Here is a 22662-nt window from a genome sequence, read left to right as displayed (position 1 = left end):
TAAACAAGTCATAAAAGCATTATCTATCTATCTATAATGCCATAAACAGTTACATTTCATTCTATGTGTCAGTATTTATTCAGTTTATATTCAGTATATATATACAAATATATATACATAGATACACATGAGTAGATGTATGATATACTGTAATATTTGTATTTGCTAACAAATCATTTTTTCTTAAATTATAAATTTAAAACAAATACAAAGTGTGCAACACTTATGAAACAAGAAAAAAGTAGAATTTTGCCTTCATGCACTGTATAGTATATTGCGATAAAGTTGACTTTAGAATACAATCTTTAATAATACATGTTAATCTAAACAACATGATTTACTTAAAATCACTTCTATATAACACCCAAAGAATGGGTTCAAAACATTCCCAAGGGAGTTGGTAAAACCATATATTACTATGAAAGGGTTAAAAACAAAACAAGGTTGAAAATGTTCATGTAGTGTTTAAGAACTCTGGGTTTTGGAGTCAGAGCTGGGTTATAATCTAAACACTCTCCTTGGAAGAGTGATGCAAACTCTCTGAGCTTTCGTTTTCTTCTTCTGTAAAACTGGGATGATACAATATCATAGAGCTGTTTTAATGGTTAAACCAGATTATGTATGTAAAAGTACAGAACCTGTCACAAGGTAAGCCCTCAATAAATGTTAGTTACCCTCCCCCCTCCCCCGGGGTAAGAAAAAGGTGGGTAAAGAGGAAGAATTCTCCACCTGTGGCCATACAACTTACTTCTTTAAGAAAAAATCTAGAGGATACCAGACATCCTTGCTAGACACATACACCACTATGTCATCCAGCGGCACAGAATCTGCCCACGAACTACACTCTTATCTTTCGTCCAATCACATCATTCTGCACTCTCTTGCCCCTATTCCCAACCCTAGCTTCCCAAGCCACCTTCCCAATCACTCATTCCTCTCTGCCCCGCCCAGAAGTCGTGGCTATCCCCCCTCTTTCTTGTTCTAACTTTCGCGCCCCACTAGTTCTTCGCCAATCGGAGAAGTAATTGCCTCTTCCCTCCCCGCCTCTTACTGACGTTCCGAGAAGGAAGATTTCTGATTGGTTTTTCTGGAGCAAGAGCGTGCCAATAACAGACAGACTTTTTTGGTGCGGAGGGGCAGCCAGTATTTTTGTTGGTGATTGGCTGGGGTGGCCAAGACAGGAAAATGGCTGCCAGCTCCTCTGTAGTCCCGGTGGCAGTGTCGGCTGCCGTGGTCTCCGCCCTGTCATCGAGCGGGGATTTCTCAAATTTGCGGGAAATTAAAAAGCAGCTGCTACTTATCGCGGGCCTTACCCGGGAGCGGGGCCTACTGCACAGTAGCAAATGGTAAGATGTCGGAGTCCGAGGGGACCGGGCTTGGATCCTCGGCCTTGGGGGTCTTGAGCTGATTCAGTTTGTGTGGGTGTTCCAGGTCTGCGGAGTTGGCCTTCTCCCTCCCGGCGTTGCCTCTGTCGGAGCTGCAGCCGCCGCCGCCTATTACAGAGGTAAGCACGTCTTCACAGTGAGTGCTCCCCATCATCAGAAGAGATACTGAGTGCCCTGTCACCGGAAGGGAGCATACTGCTTAGCAGGGATGTTTGTAGAGGAAATTCAAGCATTCAAAGAGCTGGGTGTTTTAAGCGATTTTATCTGTATGTTTTTGCTAAGCTTTGAAAGACTTGGTGGTGCTCTTACTTAAGCTGGAGAGATTAGTAAACAATCCTTGCTTAAGATTTCAGCCTTTTAGGTTTTCTAGCTCAACCTAGACAGTATTCATAACGAGGAGAAGCGTCAAAGGTTTTTATTCGGTTGGCCAAAAAGTTCCTTCGGTTTTAAAATAATACAAATCACACATTTTGCATTTTCACCAAGAACTTTAGTGAACAACGTATTCACTGTTCCACTACCTTCTCACATTTTTCAGGCAACTTCATAATCCCATCTTACCAAAACTTTTTATCTTTTTGAGCAAAGAACTGTTCCAGGTGCCTTTTACAGTCTTCCAGGGAATTGAAATTTTTTCCATTAAGAGAATTTTGTAAAGACCTAAATAAATGGAACTCCAAAGGTGCAATGTCTGGTGAATACAGCAGTTGAATCAGAACTTCCCAGCCAAGCTGTAACAGTTTTTGCCTGGTCATCAAAGAAACATGCAGTCGTGCGTTATCCTGATGGGAGATTATGCGTATTCTGTTGACTAATTCTGGAGGCTTTTCGTCAAGTGCTGCTTTCAGTTGGTCTAATTGGGAGCAGTACTCGTTGGAATTAATTGCTTGGTTTTCCGGAAGGAGCTCATAATAGAGGATGCCTTTCCAATCGCACCATATACACAACATCACCTTCTTTGGATGAAAACCGGCCTTTGGTGTGGTTGATGGTGGTTCATTTCGCTTGCTTCACGATCTCTTCCGTTCCACATTATTGTACAGTATCTATCCACTTTTCATCGCCCGTCACAATTGTTTTAAAAACGGAACGTTTTATTTGCGTTTAAGAGAGAAAACACATGTGGAAAAACGGTCAAGGTTTTTCTCCGCTTAACTTACGTGTAACCCAAACATCAAAGCAATTCACATAACCAAGCTGGTGCAAATGATTTTCAACTCTTGATTTGGATATTTTGAGTATGTCAGCTATCTCCTGCATGGTATAACGTTGCTTGTTCTCAATTAATGTCTCAATTTGATCACTATCAACTTCAGCTGGTCTACCCAACCATGCAGCCTCATCCAGTGAGAAATCTCCTGCACGAAACTTCGCAAACCACTTTTGACACGTTCGATCAGTCACAGCACCGTCTCCATACACTGCACAAATCTTTTTTTGCGTTTCAGTTGCGTTTTTACCTTTCTTGAAATAATAAAGCATAATATGTGGAAAATGTAGCTTTTTTCCTTCCATCTTCAATATTAAAATGGCTACACAAAAGTTCACCAGTTTTGATAAGCTTTTTTAAAAATTAACCTTGATATGACAGCTGTCACAATACACTCTAACAAAATTGTTTCAAATGAAGTTAAAGACGACTAAGCACTACTAGAGCCATCTAATGGAAAAAACCAAATGAACTTTTTGGCCAACCCAATACAACAGCACGAAGCTGATTTTGGATCCAGACACCTCTGGGTTCAAATCTCAGCCATACTAGTGACTTTTGGCAACTTAATTAACCTCGTGAGCCACAGTTTCCCCATCTGTGGATGATAGTATTTACTTTGTGGGGATATTGAGAGAATTAAATGAGATAGGAATACATTTTATGTATGATCTATAGTATATATGTTTACGTAGTCTGTGTCGTCTGAAAGATCTTTATCATAATCCATTTTATTTTTCCTGAAGATGCCATTTCTTGATTACCACCCCCACCAACCACACACATACACACACACACACACACACACACACACACACACACTTAAAAACAATGACTGTTCCTTAATCCAAAAGATACAATGCAGGTGAGAGAGGCAGGAGAAGAAATAAGTAAACGGTGAGTGTACGTGAAAAGGGCCACCAGAATCCTAAGCTGAATGGCCATATTTAGGACATGTTCATCCAATGAAGAAAATATTGAACATAATTTTGGTTCCAGTTTTGTGCTGGTAATATTTGGACATGAAGGATGAGGAGAATGAAATTACTAAAGTTTTAATCAACTTATCCTTAGAATTTGGGGGGATTGTATGTTTTTACCTCAAATGTGCATCATTTCATTTTTTTTTTTTACATAAAGAATTATAGCTGTTTTTTTTGGTTTTTACAATACTAACATGTCAAAACTTTCTTGAAGTACAAAAAGTATAAATAATTCTACAGCATGTTGCATTTATGTGGAAATTTAAAAGTCTGCCGAAGGAAAGGAATGTCAGATATTAATGCTAGACTTTTTTCATGACTTTTTCACATTTTCCTCATATCAAATCCATATTACTGGCTCCATTTTACAGATGAAGAAGTGAATACTCAGAGAAGCTAAGTAAGTTCCCTACTAATGTCTTGAAACCAGGAAATCAAGGAGTCAATTTAAATCCAAGTCCCTAACACTAAAGCGTATGCAATTTCCCACAACATTTGCAGAAACAATAAAAGTTTCTGAGTGCATTGGTTTAGTTTTTTTAATTTTAATATTTTTCCCCAAGCTTTTATTTTGAAAAAATGTTCTGTGACCTTACTTCATAAACTAATAAATAAGTATTAGGTTTTTGGGAGGAGGAAAATAATTATTTTTTCTTACATCTTGAAATTAACGAATATTCTTGGATTTGAACTTTTGTTATCCTGTTCCTAACCACTTACATAAACTTGTCTCTTTTTTAGGAGGATGCCCAGGATATGGATGCTTACACCCTGGCCAAGGCCTACTTTGACGTTAAAGAGTATGATCGGGCAGCACATTTCCTGCATGGCTGCAATAGCAAGAAAGCCTATTTCCTGTACATGTATTCTAGATATCTGGTGAGGGCCATTTTAAGATGTCATTCTGCTGTCAGTGAAGCATCCATATTTAGAATCCCAGTAGCAAAAGTTTAATCTTCAAATAGTTTAGCAAAGTCTACTTGGTGAATGTACTTTATAAATACTTAGCAATAATAAAGAAGACATCATAAGTAAAGTAAAAAAAATGATGGTATGAAAGAAAATATAAAAATATTGGTAATATTCATTATTGACAAAGGTATGGGGCAGTAGACCCTCTGTTTCAGGAGTAAAAGTAGTTTGGCGTTGGTTTGGTTGGCGTGCCTGTGGGTGAGATTTGGCGCCCAGAACCACTGGGGCCTCAGCCCACCACCCACTCCTTGGTATGGGGAGATGAAACCCAGGCCCCGACATGTGTGGGCCGCTGCTCCGGGCAGATTATGTCAATTTGAAATACTATGCCCAAACAATTCTTTAAGAAACTTAACTTGTCCAATAGAAATACTTCAATATGTGCACAAGGATATATATATGTACAGGGCCGTTCATTGAAGGGTTTTTTGTAATAGCCAAAAAAATTAAAAACCTAAATAACCATTAGTCAAGAAATTCATTGTTAATTTTTGCCTGAAGTATTCTTTATTATAATGTTGCAAAATGATGATTTTCTACTCCAGCACTCTCTTGAGTAGTAAATTCTACTCTAAGCAAGAGCCTGTCTTCCCGTTCTCCACTTATTTATGTATTTATCTAGTATCAGTATGGACTCAAGAATTCCTGTATTTTTAATTGTTTATAATTCATTATTTCACTTTATCATTTTGGTACTCAGATGATTCCAGATTTGGCCAGTGGGAGCCCCTGAATAGTTGTTTAAAATTAGTGACCAATAGTAGATGTCATTTTGGTTGGACTTGTACCCTTTAGGTCGAATCAGGCTGCTACAGGTTTCAGAATAAGCGGAAAAAAGACCTATTTATTGATTTTCTCTTACAGTCTGGAGAAAAGAAGAAGGATGATGAAACAGTTGATAGCCTAGGTATGAATTTCTTTCTCTTACCTTTTGGACTAAAGCAGAGGTTGCAAACTCTATAATGCCTATAGGAGCCAGGCAGGTAATATAAACGTGGGAAGTGGACTGAGGAGGAGTCTGCAAATTGGAGAGCACAACTGACTGGTTGTCACCCAGCTTCCTCTGAGGGTTGCCCGGTGGGAATGTGGGCCTGGTGTTGTCAGGGGCTTTCTTCCGCTGGCCCTACCCTGTTCCCTGCAACCTGAACCTGGAAATTTAGATTTTTAGTTGAGGCTTCTGATTTTTAAACATTGATAATTAATTCAGATTTTTAAAAACCTGTGTGGGCCTAACAAAATATGACTGCAGACCAGTTATCAGTTGCAGTTTCTATAATAAAGTAAATGGACTGTGTAAGATGTCATTGGCCGCTTGTGAGTGTTTGCTGGAAGTTCCAGGTGTAACTTTGGTTGATGCCAAACGGAATATCTAGGTCTATGAAATGAAAAACAGCAGTCTACCCTTAGATAAGAAACCCTGTTTCTTTTCTAGGCCCCCTGGAGAAAGGTCAAGTGAAAAATGAGGCTCTTAGAGAATTGAGAGTGGAGCTCAGCAAAAAACACCAGGCTCGGGAACTTGATGGATTTGGCCTTTATCTGTAAGTGTTATAGTAATTTGGAACTTATGTGAGATATTCTTCTGAGTAGAGGGGAGATGTTATTAACTTCTGTGATCGTTCCCTTCTTTCCTAGGTATGGTGTGGTGCTTCGAAAGCTGGACTTGGTGAAAGAGGCCATTGATGTGTTTGTGGAGGCTACTCATGTCTTGCCTTTGCACTGGGGAGCCTGGCTAGAACTCTGTAACTTGATTACAGACAAGGAGATGGTAAATTGAGATGAGCTATGTGAAAAATCTTCTGCTTCAAGTCTTATGTAATTCTTTAATAATGGGGTAGGGGGAGAAAGTTTTGCTAAACCTTTCATTATAGCTACCTCTTTGCTCCTTCTCTAGTCTCTTTCACTGTTGGGATTTAGGTCTTTATTTGAAAGACTAATGTCTAGATCTTGTTTGGTAGTTGCTGTTGCATTTGCATTCAGTTGATTTAGAATATGTTTTCATATTCACGTTTTCACATTCAAGTTTTACTGTAACTTGTTTTATAGACTAAATGTTATTATAGTTTCTCTCCTAATTCCAAAGATGCTATAGGAACAATTTCTCTGATATCAAGAATTGAATTAAAAACATTTTTAATGTTTCTTCTGAGCTGTCATAGGTCTCTGTTGAGATTTGTTAAGGAAATAATGTATATGAAATTGGTTTATAAACTGCATTGTTTTATTAGTCATTGTTAGAGAACATTGTCTACAAAGTTTATTTTGCTGTTCTTCAATAGTTAATAGAAGCAACAACACACTTCCTTTTGTTGGCTCTAAAGGACCAAGGGCTGGTTGATTTTCCCCAATAGTGATACATGCTACTACATTTGTGTCTGAAATCTTAATCTTGGTTTACTTGTATTTACCTATCTCTAACTGCCTACTAGACTTTCATTGAAAGTTGGTTTTATCTCTGAACTCAGAATATGCAAAACCAAATTTCTCATCTTGCCTACCAAATTCTCTTTCTTCCTCCCAACTTGATGGACTCTCAGTTGTATCTCTGTTTCTCAGGACGCACCCAGTCTTGATGCCTCAGAGTCATATTTTGTCTCTTCCCTTTCTCTTATTTCCCTTTATCTAGTTAGTTGCGAGACATTGCCATGGTTACCTTCTTGTCTGCATCTCTTTCTCTTGGTTTCCTTTGCTGTCTTGGTTATCATCTCAAATTTGGATTACTTAAAAGTAATAAATACTTTCTATCTAGCTTTCCCATTTTTATACTCCCATTTCCAAGCCATCTGACATACTGTTTCCAAACTTATTCTTAAAGCACCCATGTCATCATGTCATTCTCCTGTCAAAAATTGCAGTGGTTTCCTGTTGCATCCCATTTCCTGTTGCAGCATAGGACCCACCCTATCAGTTCAGTCTTATTTTTCCACTACTTCCCAACACATAGCCTCCCCTCAAACTGAGCTAGTTGCCTCATTCTATTTACCCACACTCATCATGATTGTTTTTCCTTTATTTTTGTTGTCCTTACCTAGAATGTTGTCTTTTTTCTCTTCCTCTCCCTTTTTCTATTCAGTTTCTACCCATCCTCCAAGGCTCGCCTCAAATCCTATCGTTTCTTTGAAGCTGTCCCCAGCTAGACCATTCCTCCCTATTCCTCCCTATTGTGCTTGTAAGTCCTATTCACTTAATTGAACTGCCCTGTGTTCATTATTAGGTACTCTAATAAAATTTTGGTGATAAATTCTTTTAGACAATAAAGATAGTTCCTTGATGTTCATTTGGGAGACAGGTCAAAGTATATTAAGTGTGTTCCTCTCTCTCCTGCTGCCAGCTGAAGTTCCTGTCTTTGCCAGACACCTGGATGAAAGAGTTTTTTCTGGCTCATATATACACAGAGTTGCAGTTGATAGAGGAGGCCCTGCAAAAGTATCAGAATCTCATTGATGTGGGCTTCTCTAAGAGCTCATATATTGTTTCCCAAATTGCAGTTGCCTATCACAATATCAGAGGTGAGTGAATAAGGACAGTGAAATACCATCAAACCCTGAAGGTAGCGCTGTGTTGTTTTCTGAACTCTCTGTCTTCTTTCTGCAGATATCGATAAAGCCCTCTCTATTTTTAATGAGCTAAGGAAACAAGACCCTTACAGGATTGAAAATATGGACACATTCTCCAACCTTCTTTATGTCAGGGTGAGCTCCTTCCTTTGCTTGGACTTAAGCTCTTTTGTGCTTTGATCTCCTGGGTTGGATTGTCACCTAGTAACATGAGCTACAAGAAAAATTATGTAGGGGTTCCTTTTTCATGCTTAGATCGTCTTTCTTTTCTTTCAGAGCATGAAATCTGAGTTGAGTTATCTGGCTCACAACCTCTGTGAGATTGATAAATATCGTGTAGAAACATGCTGTGTAATTGGTAAGAGTCACCACTTTTTTCCTTTTTTTATCTTTATTGTAAGTAATCCAAATGTAAAAATAACAATAATATAAAAGTGTCAAAAGAAAGAAAGGGAATTCCCTGGCGGTCCAGTGGTTAGAACTCCGCGCATCCACTGCAGGGGGCACGGGTTCGATGCCTGGTCGGGGAACTGAGATCCTGCATTCCTGCATGCCTCACAGCACAGCCAAAAAAAATAAGTGTCAAAGGTAACAAAATTATATACAATATAATGTGAAGGATCACTGTAATCCCACCCCCAAGATTGGTGGATATGACTCCAGAATATTTTTCTGTGTGAGTACTATAAATGGTGTATGTGTGTATGAGTACTAAAAATGGTGTATGTGTATGTGTATGGTTTGCTTGCAAAAACTGTATCATTATACACACTGCTTTGTAATGTCCTTTTTTTTAACCTAACAATATATCTTTTCCATCTTTTCATGCTAGTACATGTAGAGTTGTATTGTATTATTTTTGATGGCTATTTAGTATTTTATTATATAGATGTGCCATTATTTTTATTTAATCATTTTCTATTGTATAAGTTGTGGCTTGTGTTTGTTAACATAAAAATTGCTTCAGGAAACATCTTTGTATGTATATATTTATTTTTGCATGTTTATGCAACTGTTTCTGTATAATTAGTTCCTTGCAGTGAAAGGCTGGATCAAAAATGTGTGTATTTTTTATATATATATGTGTTTTTTAAAAAAATATATATTTATTTATTTTATCTATTTTATTTTTGGCTGCGTTGGGTCTTCGTTGCTGCACGCTGGCTTCCTCTAGTTGTGGTGAGCGGGGGCTACTCTTCGTTGTGGTGCGCAGGCTTCTCATTGTGGTAGCTTCTCTTGTTGCAGAGCACGGGCTCTAGGCACGTGGGCTTCAGTAGTTGTGGCACGCGGGCTCTAGAGCGCAGGCTCAGTAGTTGTGGCGCACAGGCTTAGTTGCTCCGTGGATGTGGGATCTTCCTGGACCAGGGCTCGAACCCGTGTCCCCTACATTGGCAGGCGGATTCTTAACCCCTGCACCACCAGGGAAGTCCCTGTATTTTAAAATTATTATTTTATTTATTTATTTTTAGGCTGTGTCGGGTCTTAGTTGCGACACGCAGGGTCTTTGTTGAGGCATGCAGGATCTTCTGTTGCGGCGTGGGCTCTTTGTTGTGGCACGCAGGCTTCTCTCTAGATGTGGTGCGTGGGCTCCAGAGCGCGTGGGCTCCAGAGTGCATGGGCTCTGTAGTTGTGGCGCGTGGGCTCCAGAACGCGTGGACTCTAGTTTGCGGCACGCAGGCTCAGTAGTTGTGGTGTGCGGCTTAGTTGCCCCATGTCATGTGGGATCTTAGTTCCCTGACCAGGGATCGAACCCGCATCCCCTGCATTGGAAGGCAGATTCTTTACCACTGGACCACCAGGGGGGTCCCAAAGCGTGTGTATTTTAAACTTACTAATATTACTAAAATGTTTGTAAGAATTTCCAATCCTATGAAAAGAGATGAGAGTGTATCTTTTTCTGTATCAGAGTGTCTCACTCTTGGCTCTGTTGTCATTTTTGGCTGATAATTTCTTTTGTGGGGGTCTGTCCTGTACATTGCAGGGTGTTAGAAGTATACCTAGCTCTACCCACTAGATGTCAGTAACCTCCTTCCCCCAGTTGTGCAGATAAAGCCAAATAACCTCTTGGGGTCAGAATCATCCTTGGTTGAGAACCATGGCCCTATGTACTTGGCCACACTACTGTGGCCTGATAATCAGTTGACATAAATAGATGAATGGCCACTCTTGGATAAAAGTAAGCTTGGTTGGTTGTGATTGAAAGCCTAAGTTTCCTGGAGATGAAAGTCCCTGTTCCTGGGTCTTTGGTGACACTGCATTGAGAACATACATTTGTATGTTAGGATGTTGTTAATAAACTGATAGAATTTCAATTCAGTCGTTCAATAAATATTTCCAGCCCTTTAGGAAGTTGTAGTCTAGTATGGGAAATAAATATTAAAAAAAGAAAAATCCTATGGGAACATAGGTAAGAGGAACAAATGATCTTTTCAATATCAGAGCATTGTGAATGAAGTATAAAGTCCGTTAAAGTGAGGATGGAACTCCAGTTTATTCAGAAAACATCTTTTGAACATCTTCTGAGTGCCAGATACGGTGGTTTGTGTTGCAGTACCTACCCCATTACCTACTGAGGAAGACCAGTGAGAAACAACTATAGTATACTGGGTTGAGGGTTATGATTGAAGTAAACATAGGATGCTAAGAGAGTACATAGGAAAGGTAGCTAATCCAGTCTGATTAGGGAAGGCTTCTTGAGAAGGTGATACCTGAAGGATGGGCAGGAGTGAAAGAGTTCACTAAAGGAGGAGATGGATTGACTTGGGAAGGGTATTGCAGTGCAGAGGCATTGAAGTGTGAAACAGACAGTGATCCTGAAATAGTTTAGTGTCCTGAAGCATGGTGTAGGAGGAGGGAATGTATGAACGGGGCCAGATCTTGAAGAGCCTTTTGTGCCTTACCAGAAGTTTGGATTTTATTCTTAAGGCAGGAGAAGTCTTCTGAAGGATTTTAAACCAGAGAATGATAAATGTTTTTAGATTTTCATTGTCACATGATAACTGGAGACGGTGTGCTGGGAGGATTAGAAAAAGGGCAAGACCAACAAGGAGGCTTTTGCAATAATCCAGTCTAGAGATGATGAGAGCCCAAGCTGAGGTATTGGCAGGAGGAATGAAGAGAGGCGATTAGATTTAGAAGATATTTAGGAAGTAGAACATACAGGAATTGGTGAATGGGTAACCAGATTGATAACAGTGTCCTTCACCTGAAGAAAGGAAACAGAGGTAGGGGAGATAATGAACTGTTCTTTTTTTAGCCTACTAACTTAAAGCCAGTTAAAATCAAAGGATACGTACATATGAAGAGTAATGCTTTAGGAGTTTCTGGTTTTTTATTTTATGTATTTATTTATTTTTTGGCCATGCCTCGTGGCTTGTGGGATCTTAGTTCCCGGACCAGGGTTTGAACCCGGGCCCTCGGCAGTGAGAGTGTGGAGTCCTAACCACTGGACTGCCAGGGAATTCCCATCTGGTTTTTTAAATAATCGTTTGATTGGTAAACTTCTTAATGAACTGTTTTTTCTTCAGTGTATCTGTAATGCCTAGCAAAGTTCCTGACATATGGTCAATAAATGTTTGTTGAATTCAGCCCACCTATCTTAAAAATCAAGAAAAAGGAACATTAGATATGACAAAAAATATATTTCAGCTTTCACAAAGGAGAAAGAAGGGTGGAGAGAGAAGAGAAGAAACTGAGGACCTGAAAGAGAATGAAACAACTTAAGAATAGAGTGATGGCAAGAATCTCCTACTTGTTTAGTCCTTGCTTCTGCAGTTACGTCTTGATGTGAATTGAATGCTTCCTTCTGCATCTTTTCTGGGGTCCCAGTCTCTGAGAGGCAGCTTTACACACACACACACACACAAATACATATATGTATGTGTATTTATATATGTATATATTACAGTATAGCATGGTTAAGATTTGGACTCTGGAACAAAACTGCACAAGTTTAAATCTTGGTTTTGCTACTAACTAGCTGTGTGACATTGGATTTAACTTCTATGTGCTACACTTTCCTCATCCATAAAGGGATAATAACAGTAGAACCTTCTCCCATGTATTCGTTGTGAGGAGTAAGCAAATTAACATATACAAAGCACTTATAACAATGTAAGTTGCCCAGCACATTGTAATCATTCAGTACATTTTAGCTGTTCCAACTGGTCAGAAAATCTCATCTACTTAATCTTTGCCCAGAACTTGCCTGTTCTGACTTCTTTAACATCTCCTTTGTCATCCTGACTCCTTTAGCAGCTAAAGCTTATACCCTTGCTACCACTACTTCAGTTCTCCTATTCTATTACAGAAGTTAACCTTTGGACAATCTGTCTAGAGTTTGTTTATTCCTCTGTCTCTGGGTCTGAGTCAGTGGCAGAAGCAAAGGTATCCTTTTATAGGACATAAAGCCCTCCATCTTGCTTTTTTCCCAGGTGAATGTGAACTTGAATGATCTTAAGTGATACAGACAATTGTTATAAATAATTTCTCCTGAATCAAACTGACAGCTGAATCTAGACAAATTAAAAGCAAAGACAAACACATATATAGAAATCTTATTACTTGTTTTTTACCAAAGTGGAATCGTATAATTTCTCTGCAATTTGCTTTTTCCGTTTGACGGTATATCATTATCTCTGTAAATTAGTATATATACATTTAAATCCATCTTTGTATCTAGTTTATGCACATGCAATTTATACATAAAGGAGATTTTTTAAAGTGCAGGGTTTTTTTCCCTCACTGCACCTTTCCTCCTTTAAAATACTTGTGTTAGCATGTCCCATACCACATGAAAAATACACATACACATATGCAGGGTTTAATGGGCTGTTTGCTTACAAAAATAGGATCATTTTACACACATTTCTCTGTATTTTACTTTTCTCACTCAACAATATCTCATGAAAAATCCCTCAAAGTCTTGGTATATCTCGAATTGTTTTTTCTTCTTTTTTTATTTTTTATTTTTTTTAAATGAATTTATTCATTTATTTAATTTTTGGCTGCATTGGGTCTTCACTGCTGCGCGCAGGTTTTCTCTAGTAGTGGCGAGTGCGGGCTACTCTGTTGCGGTGCGCGGGCTTCTCGTTGTGGAGCACGGGCTCTAGGCGCGCGGGCTCAGTAGTTGTGGCTCACGGGCTTAGTTGCTCCACGACATGTGGGATCTTCCCGGACCAGGGCTCGAACCCGTGTCCCCTGCATTGGCAGGCGGATTCTTAACCACTGTGCCACCAGGGAAGCCCTCTTCTTTTTTAAAAAATTGAGGTATAGTTGATTTACAATATTAGTTTCAGGTGTACAACATAGTGATTCAAGTTTTTTATAGATTATACTCTGTTTAAAGTTCTATAAAATATTGACTATATTCCCTGTGCTGTACAATATTTCCTTGTAGCTTATTTATTTTACACGTAGTAGTTTGTACCTCTTAATCCCCTACTCCTATCTTGCCCTCCCCACTTCCCTCTCCCCATAGGTAACCACTAGTTTGTTCTCTATCTGTGAGTCTGTTTCTGTTTTGTTATATTCATTCGTTTGTTTTATTTTTTAGATTCCATGTATAAGTGATAATAGATAGTTTGTCTTTCTCAAATTGACATTTCACTAAGCATAATACCTTCCAGATCCATCCATGTTGTTGCAAATGGCAAAATTTCATTCTTTTTAATGGCTGAGTAGTAGTCCATTATGTATGTATACCACATCTTCTTTATCCATTCCTCTGTTGATGGACACTTAGGTTGCTTCCATATCTTGGCTATTGTAAATAATACTGCTGTGAACATTGGGGTGCATGTATCTTTTCAAATTTGTGTTTTTGTTTTCTTTGGATATATACCCAGAAGTGGAATTGCTAGATCATATCGTAGTTCTATTTTCAGTTTTTTGAGGACTCTCCATACTGTTCTCCCTAGTGGCTGTACCAATTAACATTCCTACCAACAGTGTACAAATGTTCCCTTCTCTCCACATCTTCACTAACATTTGTTATTTGTGGTCTCTTTGATGATAGCCATTCTGACAGTTGTGAGGTGATATCTCATTGTGGTTTTGATTTGCTTTTCTTTTTTTAAAAAAAAAATTTATTTATTTATTTATTTTTGGCTGCGTAGGGTCCTCGTTGCTGCACGTGGGCTTTCTTTTAGTTGCAGTGAGTGGGGGCTACTCTTCGTTGTGGTGTGCGGGCTTCTCATTGCGGTGGCTTCTCTTGTTGCGGAGCACGGGCTCTAGGCATGCGGGCTTCAGTAGTTGTGGCGCATGGGCTCAGTAGTTGTGGCTCATGGGCTCTAGAGCACAGGGTCAATAGTTGTGGCACATGGGCTTAGTTGCTCCGCGGCATGTGGGATCTTCCTGGACCAGGGCTCGAACCCGTGTCCCCTGCATCGGCAGGCGGATTCTTAACCACTGCGCCACCAGGGAAGCCCCATGATTTGCTTTTCTGATGATTAATGATATTGAGCATCTTTTCATGTGCCTATTGGCCATCTGTACGTCTTCTTTGGAAAAATATCTATCAGGTCTTCTGACCATTTCTTGACTGGGTTGTTTGTTTTTTTGATATTAAGTTGTATGAACTGTTTATATATTTTGGATATCATTTGCAAATTTTTTTTCCATTCAGTAAGTTGTCTTTTTGTTTTGTTTTGTTTTGTTTTAATTAACTTATTTATTTTTGGCTGCATTGGGTTTTTGTTGCTGTGCACAGGCTTTCTCTAGTTGTGACAAGCAGGGGCTACTCTTCGTTGCGGTTCACAGGCTTCTCATTGTGGTGGCTTCTCGTTGTGGAGCATGGGCTCTAGGCACGCAGGCTTCAGTAGTTGTGGCTTGTGGGCTCTCGAGCGCAGGCTCAGTAGTTGTGGTGCGTGGGCTTAGTTGCTCCACGGCATGTAGGATCAAACCCATGTCCCCTGCATTGGCAGGCGGATTCTTAACCACTGTGCCACCAGGGAAGTCCCTGTCTTTTTGTTTTGTTGGTGGTTTTGTTTGCTGTGCAAAAGCTTTTAAGTCTAATTAGGTCCCATTTGTTTATTTTTGCTTTTGTTTCCTTTGCCTTAGGTGATGGATCCAAAAAAATATTGCTATGATTCCTGTCAAAGAGTGTTTTGCCTCTGTTTTCTTCTAGGAGTTTTAATGGTTTCTGGTCTTACATTTAGATCTTTAATCCATTTTGAGTTTTTTTTTTATATGGTATGAGAAAATGTTCTAATTTCATTCTTTTACATGTAGCTGTCCAGTTTTCCCAGCATCACTTATTGGAGACTGTCTTTTCCCCATTGTATATTCTTGCCTCCTTTGTCATGATTAATTGACCATAAGTGCGTGAGTGAGTTTCTGGACCAGTACCATACTGTTTTGATCACTGTAGCTTAGTAGTATAGTCTGAAGTCAGGGAATGTGATGCTTCCAGTTTTGTTCTTCTTTCTCAAGATTGTTTTGGCTGTTCAAGGTCTTTTGTGTTTCCATACAAATTTTGGGATTATTTGTTTTGGTTCTGTGAAAAATGCCATTGGTATTTTTTTAAAAAATATTTATTTATTTATTTGGCTGCTCTGGGTCTTAGTTGCAGCACATGGAATATTCATTGCCACGTGTGGCGTCTTTGTTGTGGCATGCGGGATCTTTAGTTGTGGCACGTGGGATCTCTAGTTGCGGCATGCGGGATCTCGTTCCCTGACCAGGGATTAAATCCGGGCCCCCTGCATTGGGAGCACAGAGTCTTAACCACTGGACCACCAGGGAAGTCCCACTGTTGGTATTTTGTTAGGGATTGCATTGAATCTGTAGATTGTCTTGGGTAGTATGGTCATTTTAACAATATTAATTGTTCAAATCCATAAACAAGGTATATCTTTCTGTTTGTGTCTTCAGTTTCTTTCATCAGTGTATTATAGTCTTCTGAGTACAAGTCTTTGAACTCCTTAATTAGATTTACTCCTAGGTATTTTATTTTTTTGGATGTGATTGTAAATGGGATTGTTTCATTAATTTCTCTTTCTGATAGTTTGTCATTAGTGTATAGAAATGCAACAGATTTCTGTATTAATTTTGTATTGTGCAACTTTACTGAATTCATTGATGAGCTCTAGTAATTTTTTGGTGACATCTTTAGGATTTTCTGTGTATAGAATCATGTCATCTGTAAACAGTGGCAGTTTTACTTCTTCCTTTCTAATTTGGATTCCTTTTATTTCTTTTTCTTATCTGATTGCTGTGGCTAAGACTTCTAGTACTACATTGAAAAAAGTGGCAAAAGTGGGCATCCTTGATTTTTTTCCTGATCTTAGAGGAAAAGTTTTTAGCTTTTCACCATTGAGTATGATGTTAGCTGTGGGCTTATCATATATGGCCTTTATTATGTTGATGTTCCCTCTGTACCTACTTTGTGGAGAGTTTTTATCATAAATGCATGTTGAATTTTGTCAAAAGCTTTTTCTGTATCGAGATGATCATATAATTTTTATTCTTCATTTTGTTAGTGTGGTGTATCACATTGATTGATTTGCAGATATTGAACCATCCTTGCATCCCTGGGATAAATCCCACTTGATCATGATGTATGATCCTTTTAATGTATTGTTGGATTCAGTTTGCTAATACTTTATTGAGGATTTTTTCATCTATGTTCATTAGTGATATTGGCCTGTAATTTTATTTTTTTGTGGTGTCTTTGGTTTTGGTATCAGGGTGATGCTGGCTTTGTAGAATGAGTTTGGAAACATTTCTTCCTCTGCAATTTTTTGGAATAATTTGGAAAAGATAAGTGTTAGCTCTTTTCTAAATGTTTGGTAAAATTCACCTGTGAAGCCATCTGGTTCTGGACTTTTTTTGTTGGGAGTTGTTTTATTACTGATTCAATTTAATTACTGGTAATTGGTCTGTTCATATTTTCTACTTATTCCTGATTTAATCTTGGGAGATTATACATTTCTAGGAATATGTCCATTTCTTCTAGGTTGTCCATTTTATTGGTATATATTAAAAATAGCTTTATTGAGGGATAATTTACATACCATAAAATTTACTTATTTTAAGTTTACAGTTCACTGAGTTTTTGCTAATTTATACAGTTTTGTAACCATAATCATAATCCAGTTTAGAACACTCCATCATCCCAAAAAGTTCCCTTGGGTCTATTTGCAGTCAGTCCTACTGCCAATCCCCAGCAGATCTGCCTTCTATCTGTATAGTTTTGCCTTTTCTAGAAATTTCATATAAGTGGAATCTTGGAATATTTAGTCTTATTGTCTGGCTTTTTTCACTGAGCTCTTTTTCGAGGTTTGTCCATGTTGCAGCATATGTCAGTAGTTCTTCTCTTTTTACTGCTGAGAAGTATTTCATTGTCTGGATATATACTACATTTCGTTTATCCATTTACTAGTTAGTATAAGAAAGATGGCCTTTATTCCCTTTCTTCAAATAAAATTTTTTATAGAATCTTAAAATCTTTCATATATTCTTTTTTTTTTTTTTTAGATTTTCCTTAATTGGATAAAGAATCCTTTTATTTTTTTTATTTTATTTTTTTTAACATCTTTATTGGAGTATAATTGCTTTACAATGGTGTGTTAGTTTCTGCTTTATAACAAAGTGAATCAGTTATACATATATATATGTTCCCATATCTCTTCCCTCTTGCATCTCCCTCCCTCCCACCCTCCCTATCCCACCCCTCTAGGTGGTCACAAAGCACCGAGCTGATCTCCCTGTGCTATGCGGTTGTTTCCCACTAGCTATCTGTTTTACGTTTGGTAGTGTATATATGTCCATGCCACTCTCTCACTTTGTCACAGCTTACCCTTCCCCCTCCCCATATCCTCAAGTCCATTCTCTAGTAGGTCTGTGTCTTTACTCCCGTCTTTTCTTTTTAAGACCAATGATAATAGAACTTCCTTGATTTTTGTGGAAGAGGGGAGTTCAGAGTGCTACCTTTTTAATCCTTTAGGTACCTCCTTAGAAACCTAGGAAGGTAGTTGGAAAACCACCAATCTAAAGGATACTCTAGGAATTTCCTACCCTTTATTAAGGAAATATGTGTATAAATGCTATATCGAGAGGAAATAAAATGAAGAAAACCTTTGTGGTGTTAGGAAACCTTTTTTTTTTAAAAAACAGAATTTGTGATAGATAAAACATATTTTCCAAGGGAATGATGATATTGCCCATCTGTAGAATTTGGCTTTTCTGCAAGGACTTTGGGGGAATGGGTTATGGTTCATGCCTACTCTGTGGAATGCTGCCTATTTTAGTGACTTATTTTTGCCTTTCTAGTTATTTATATATTTTGTTTGTTTTTTTTTCAATTAGGCAATTATTATAGTTTGCGTTCTCAGCATGAGAAAGCAGCCTTGTATTTCCAGAGAGCACTGAAATTGAATCCTCGGTATCTTGGTGCCTGGACCCTGATGGGACATGAATACATGGAAATGAAGAACACATCTGCTGCTATTCAGGCTTATAGGTGAGCATTTAGTTGGAGGGGGAGATGGAGCAGATTGTTGTGATTTTAGGAGTCTCTACTGAGCCTGCAAGTCGCTAACTTTGATTCTGCTCTCTTACCAGTCTCTCTTCCATTTCTTAGGCATGCTATTGAGGTCAATAAGCGGGACTACAGAGCCTGGTATGGCCTTGGGCAGACCTATGAAATCCTTAAGATGCCATTTTATTGCCTTTATTATTATAGACGGGCCCACCAGCTTCGGTAAGTCGGGCCACTTGATGATGTGTTTGTTGTGGGAAGGGCTGACAGTTTTCTTTCTCTTTTGATAGCTATTGAAGAATCACAGTGAATGGTTTTGACTCTTAGAGACCTAAGTTTAAACATGCCATATGTTGTTTGGTCATTTTTATGTAGTGTATTCTACTAATGTGTTAATAGTATAATTGTGAACACAAAATAATATAATTACATGAAGTATTGGATTAAAGCCCATTCCCTTCATAGCTTTGAAATAGTGGTGGTGGTTCCTCAAGGGAGGACTTCAGTTTTTGCTTGGATTTCCTATTTCTCTTCCCTCTCAGGCCCAATGATTCTCGTATGCTGGTCGCTTTAGGAGAATGTTATGAGAAACTCAATCAACTAGTGGAAGCCAAAAAGGTATCTGAAATTGGGTCCTGGAGAATTTGTGTGGAAATCTGCTGTTTGGATGAGGGGTTGAGCTATCTGTGCTTAATTTTCCTTCATGTGGATCTATCTACGTAGGGAAGTCTGAATAGTTATAGGCACATAGGGTGTATAAAGCAAAGTGGGGCTGACATCATTAGTGGGAATGTTAGTATGTAGCCTGGACCTATCAAATCTAGTAAAAATGCTTTGTATTCCCTAAGTCTGAAATTCTGGGAGGCTTGCAGGACCTGAGTCTCTATGTGATTAGTCATGGCACATGGGTCAGTGGTTGAAGTGACCAGTTTATTTATTTTTTTGACAGTGCTATTGGAGAGCTTATGCCGTGGGAGATGTGGAAAAGATGGCTCTGGTGAAACTGGCAAAGTGAGTGAAAGAGTGACACGCTAGTGATATTTCTGTTGGCTTCTCTGGTGAGGTGGGTGCTGCACATTCTAGAGCTTCCCATCCATCACCTACATGAATGAGGGGATGTAGCACAGTGTATGATTACTGATCTGGAAATTTAGCCATCTTGACTCAAGAGAATGCTACTTCTCTTTGAAGAGGAATTGTTTTCCTATTTGGAAAATTCAAGAATGAATTGAAAGAAATGAAATTTTTATGTCAGAGCAGTCTAGGAAAACTACTTTAGGTACTAATCTCCTCCTGATAAGGCCCAGGAAAATAAGGAATAACTCAGAAATGATAAGGAAAGAGGTTCTTAAATGCAATTTCATTCCTGCCAGTTCTTTTCTGGATTCTTACAAAAAATCTGAATTGGTATCTTTTTTAATCTCACTCATGGTATTACCAGGGAATTTTTGCAGTGGTATGTTATCCAGCTTAAGTGTTTACTAACTTTCCCTCCCTCACCAGTAGCAGAGTAATGATTCTAAGCTTTGATGAAGTAACCACCACCTCTGGGCACTAATACTATTCTGGGTCCCACTGTGTCATTTATGTCAAAATTTGTACTTGTCTATGTATTATCATTTTTTTATCTTAATTGTGTGCTTTTACTTTTTATCACTAGCTTGCTTTGAGATATGATTTATACTTAAAGACCAATTTCTTTTGTAGGCTTCATGAACAGTTGACTGAGTCAGAACAGGCAGCCCAATGTTACATCAAATATATCCAAGACATCTATTCGTGTGGGGTATGTGTCATGAGCATGAGAATTGGGTTGCTGATCTTATTCTTGTCACCTCAGTCATTCCTGATTTCCTTATCTAGGAAATAGTGGAACACTTGGAGGAGAGCACTGCTTTCCGCTATCTGGCCCAGTATTATTTTAAGTGCAAGCTGTGGGATGAAGCTTCAGCTTGTGCCCAAAAGTGCTGTGCATTCAATGATGTGAGTATCAGTTCTTTAGTAAAAGGTTTGGATTTTAGGTTCGAGCACATGACTTTACTATGATCTGGGGGTGGAAAGTGGAAGGTGGTTAAGAGGGTGAGTGGTTTGCATTCAATCTGTAGATTGCTTTGGGTAGTACAGTCATTTTCACAATATTGATTCTTCCAATCCAAGAACATGGTCTATTTCTCCATCTGTTTAAGTCATCTTTGATTTCTTTCATCAGTGTTTAATAGTTTTCTGAGTACAAGTCTTTCGCCTCCTTAGGCAGGTTTATTCCTAGGTATCTTATTCTTTTTATTGCGATGGCAAATGGGATTGTTTCCTTAATTTCTCTTTCTGATTTTTCATTGTTGGTGTATTGGAATGCCAGAGATTTCTGTGCATTAATTTTGTATCCTGCAACCTTACCAAATTAATTGATTAGTTCTAGTAGTTTTCTGGAGGCATCTTTAGGATTTTCTATGTATAGTATCATGTCATCTGCAAACAGTGACAGTTTTACTTCTTCTCTTCCAATTTGTATTCCTTTTATTTCTTTTTCTTTGATTGCCGTGGCTCAAGAGGGAGGGGATATGGGGACATATGTATGCATATGGCTGACTCACTTTGGTGTACAATAGAAACTAACACAGTATTGTGAAGCAATTATACTCCAATAAAGATTTAAAAAAAAAAACGAAACACGGTGAGTGGAAAGGCTACCTTGTTCTGTGGAACTTTGTATGTCAGTATTTTAGAAACTGTTTTTGAGAAAAGCCTTGGGCATATTTTGACACATTTGCCTGACTTTGTTTCAGACCCGGGAAGAAGGTAAGGCCTTGCTTCGGCAAATCCTACAGCTTCGGAACCAAGGCGAGACTCCCTCCACCGAGATGCCTGCTCCCTTTTTCCTCCCTGCTTCACTGTCTGCTAACAACACTCCCACACGCAGAGTTTCTCCACTCAACCTGTCTTCAGTCACACCATAGTTGGCCACTTTCAAGCCAGCACATTGCCAGACCCATATTAAGCCTTACCTCCATGTAAAGAATAGCCACGTCTATTCTTCCAAGGACCTTAGTTCTTTTTGCTTGTACACGTGGAAACAGCTCCTTGGGGACAGTTTATAGAATCACCTGCAGAGTGGACTGACAGAAGAATCCTGGCAGGAACAGATACTGTCTTTGCCAGTTTGAAGCACTTCTATCTCCCTTCTGTTCAGAGTGGCTATAGATCTTGGCCTTTTTCCCAGACCTTTTTGCCCCCCCAAAACATCCCTTTAACAGCACTTTAGCACAGGCAAGGCTACAGGGACAAAGTTTAAATGCTGCTGGGAGTGGGAGATTTCTTTAGAGAGGCAAGGAAGAAAGAAGGGAGAAAAGCTTGCCACTCTACCCTCTGCTGATAGTAGGGCACTGGATACCCTAGGAAGGTCAGGGCACTGGATAGACATGACTCATCACTCTTTGATTTGCTGAGCATGACTATTCTGATATCAGAGATCAGGCTTAAATGGGGTGAAGGTATACTTTTATTCTTACTGGGGAGACATTCTGCCAAAACATGGTTTTGAGGCGTCTCCTAGAAGCTTTCAAATTGGAAGTAACTTACTAGAGTTGAACAAAAGAAGGGGCAAAAGGACTCTCACTGAGTGTGGAACTGCTGATAGCCCCTACTAAGGGGAAAAGATGTCTATAGAGTTAGCTATACCCCTACTAAAGCAGAGCAAGGAGGCAGGGTTACAGAGAGTTTCATGGACATTTGGGTGTGATAACTTCTGTGACTGTACAGATAAGAATAAACTCTTAGAGTCGGTCTGTTTTAATAAATATTTTGCCATAATTGTCTTTCCCCCCCCACATCCCCCCCATCCCCAAAAGAATGTTTTTTTCTAGCCTTCTTCTATTAGACAAGGTAAAAGTAATCATTCTTGCTATGCTCTTGGGAGAGTTTCAGGCCTGTGCTTGTGTATTCAGTAGGAGGTAATATGCTATGACTATAATGCCTGCTGTAGTGAATTTGTACAGTAGATGCTATGGGTTATTCTGAGCTCAGGGCCCAGCCTTCCTTTATTTTTGTTCCAAAGCAAGTTTGTTACCCATTCATCTCCTAA

At 38.9% G+C, this 22662-nt stretch overlaps 1 protein-coding gene and 1 non-coding gene across 2 annotated transcripts; both read left to right on the top strand.

The window, feature by feature from the left end:
* Positions 1–1181: 1181 nt before the first annotated feature.
* On the top strand, positions 1182–22359 carry CDC23 (cell division cycle 23). Its single transcript, XM_061188226.1, has 16 exons — positions 1182–1346; positions 1432–1504; positions 4320–4457; positions 5415–5457; positions 5983–6088; positions 6183–6315; positions 7879–8056; positions 8142–8239; positions 8381–8462; positions 18413–18566; positions 18687–18806; positions 19127–19202; positions 19534–19595; positions 20292–20370; positions 20448–20567; positions 21368–22359. Exons 1-16 carry the CDS (start codon positions 1186–1188, stop codon positions 21536–21538), a joined length of 1794 nt encoding a protein of 597 aa, XP_061044209.1. The 5' UTR covers positions 1182–1185; the 3' UTR covers positions 21539–22359.
* On the top strand, positions 4713–4834 carry LOC133091631 (small nucleolar RNA ACA64). The gene has a single exon (XR_009700962.1). It is a non-coding gene; the product is annotated as a small nucleolar RNA ACA64 (small nucleolar RNA).
* Positions 22360–22662: the final 303 nt, after the last annotated feature.

The sequence above is a fragment of the Eubalaena glacialis genome, chromosome 4 (assembly GCF_028564815.1).
Source record: "Eubalaena glacialis isolate mEubGla1 chromosome 4, mEubGla1.1.hap2.+ XY, whole genome shotgun sequence".
In the NCBI taxonomy this organism is placed as follows: Eukaryota; Metazoa; Chordata; class Mammalia; order Artiodactyla; family Balaenidae; genus Eubalaena; species Eubalaena glacialis.
Note: the sequence above shows the minus strand (reverse complement) of the source record. Positions and strands in the feature narration are given on the sequence as shown.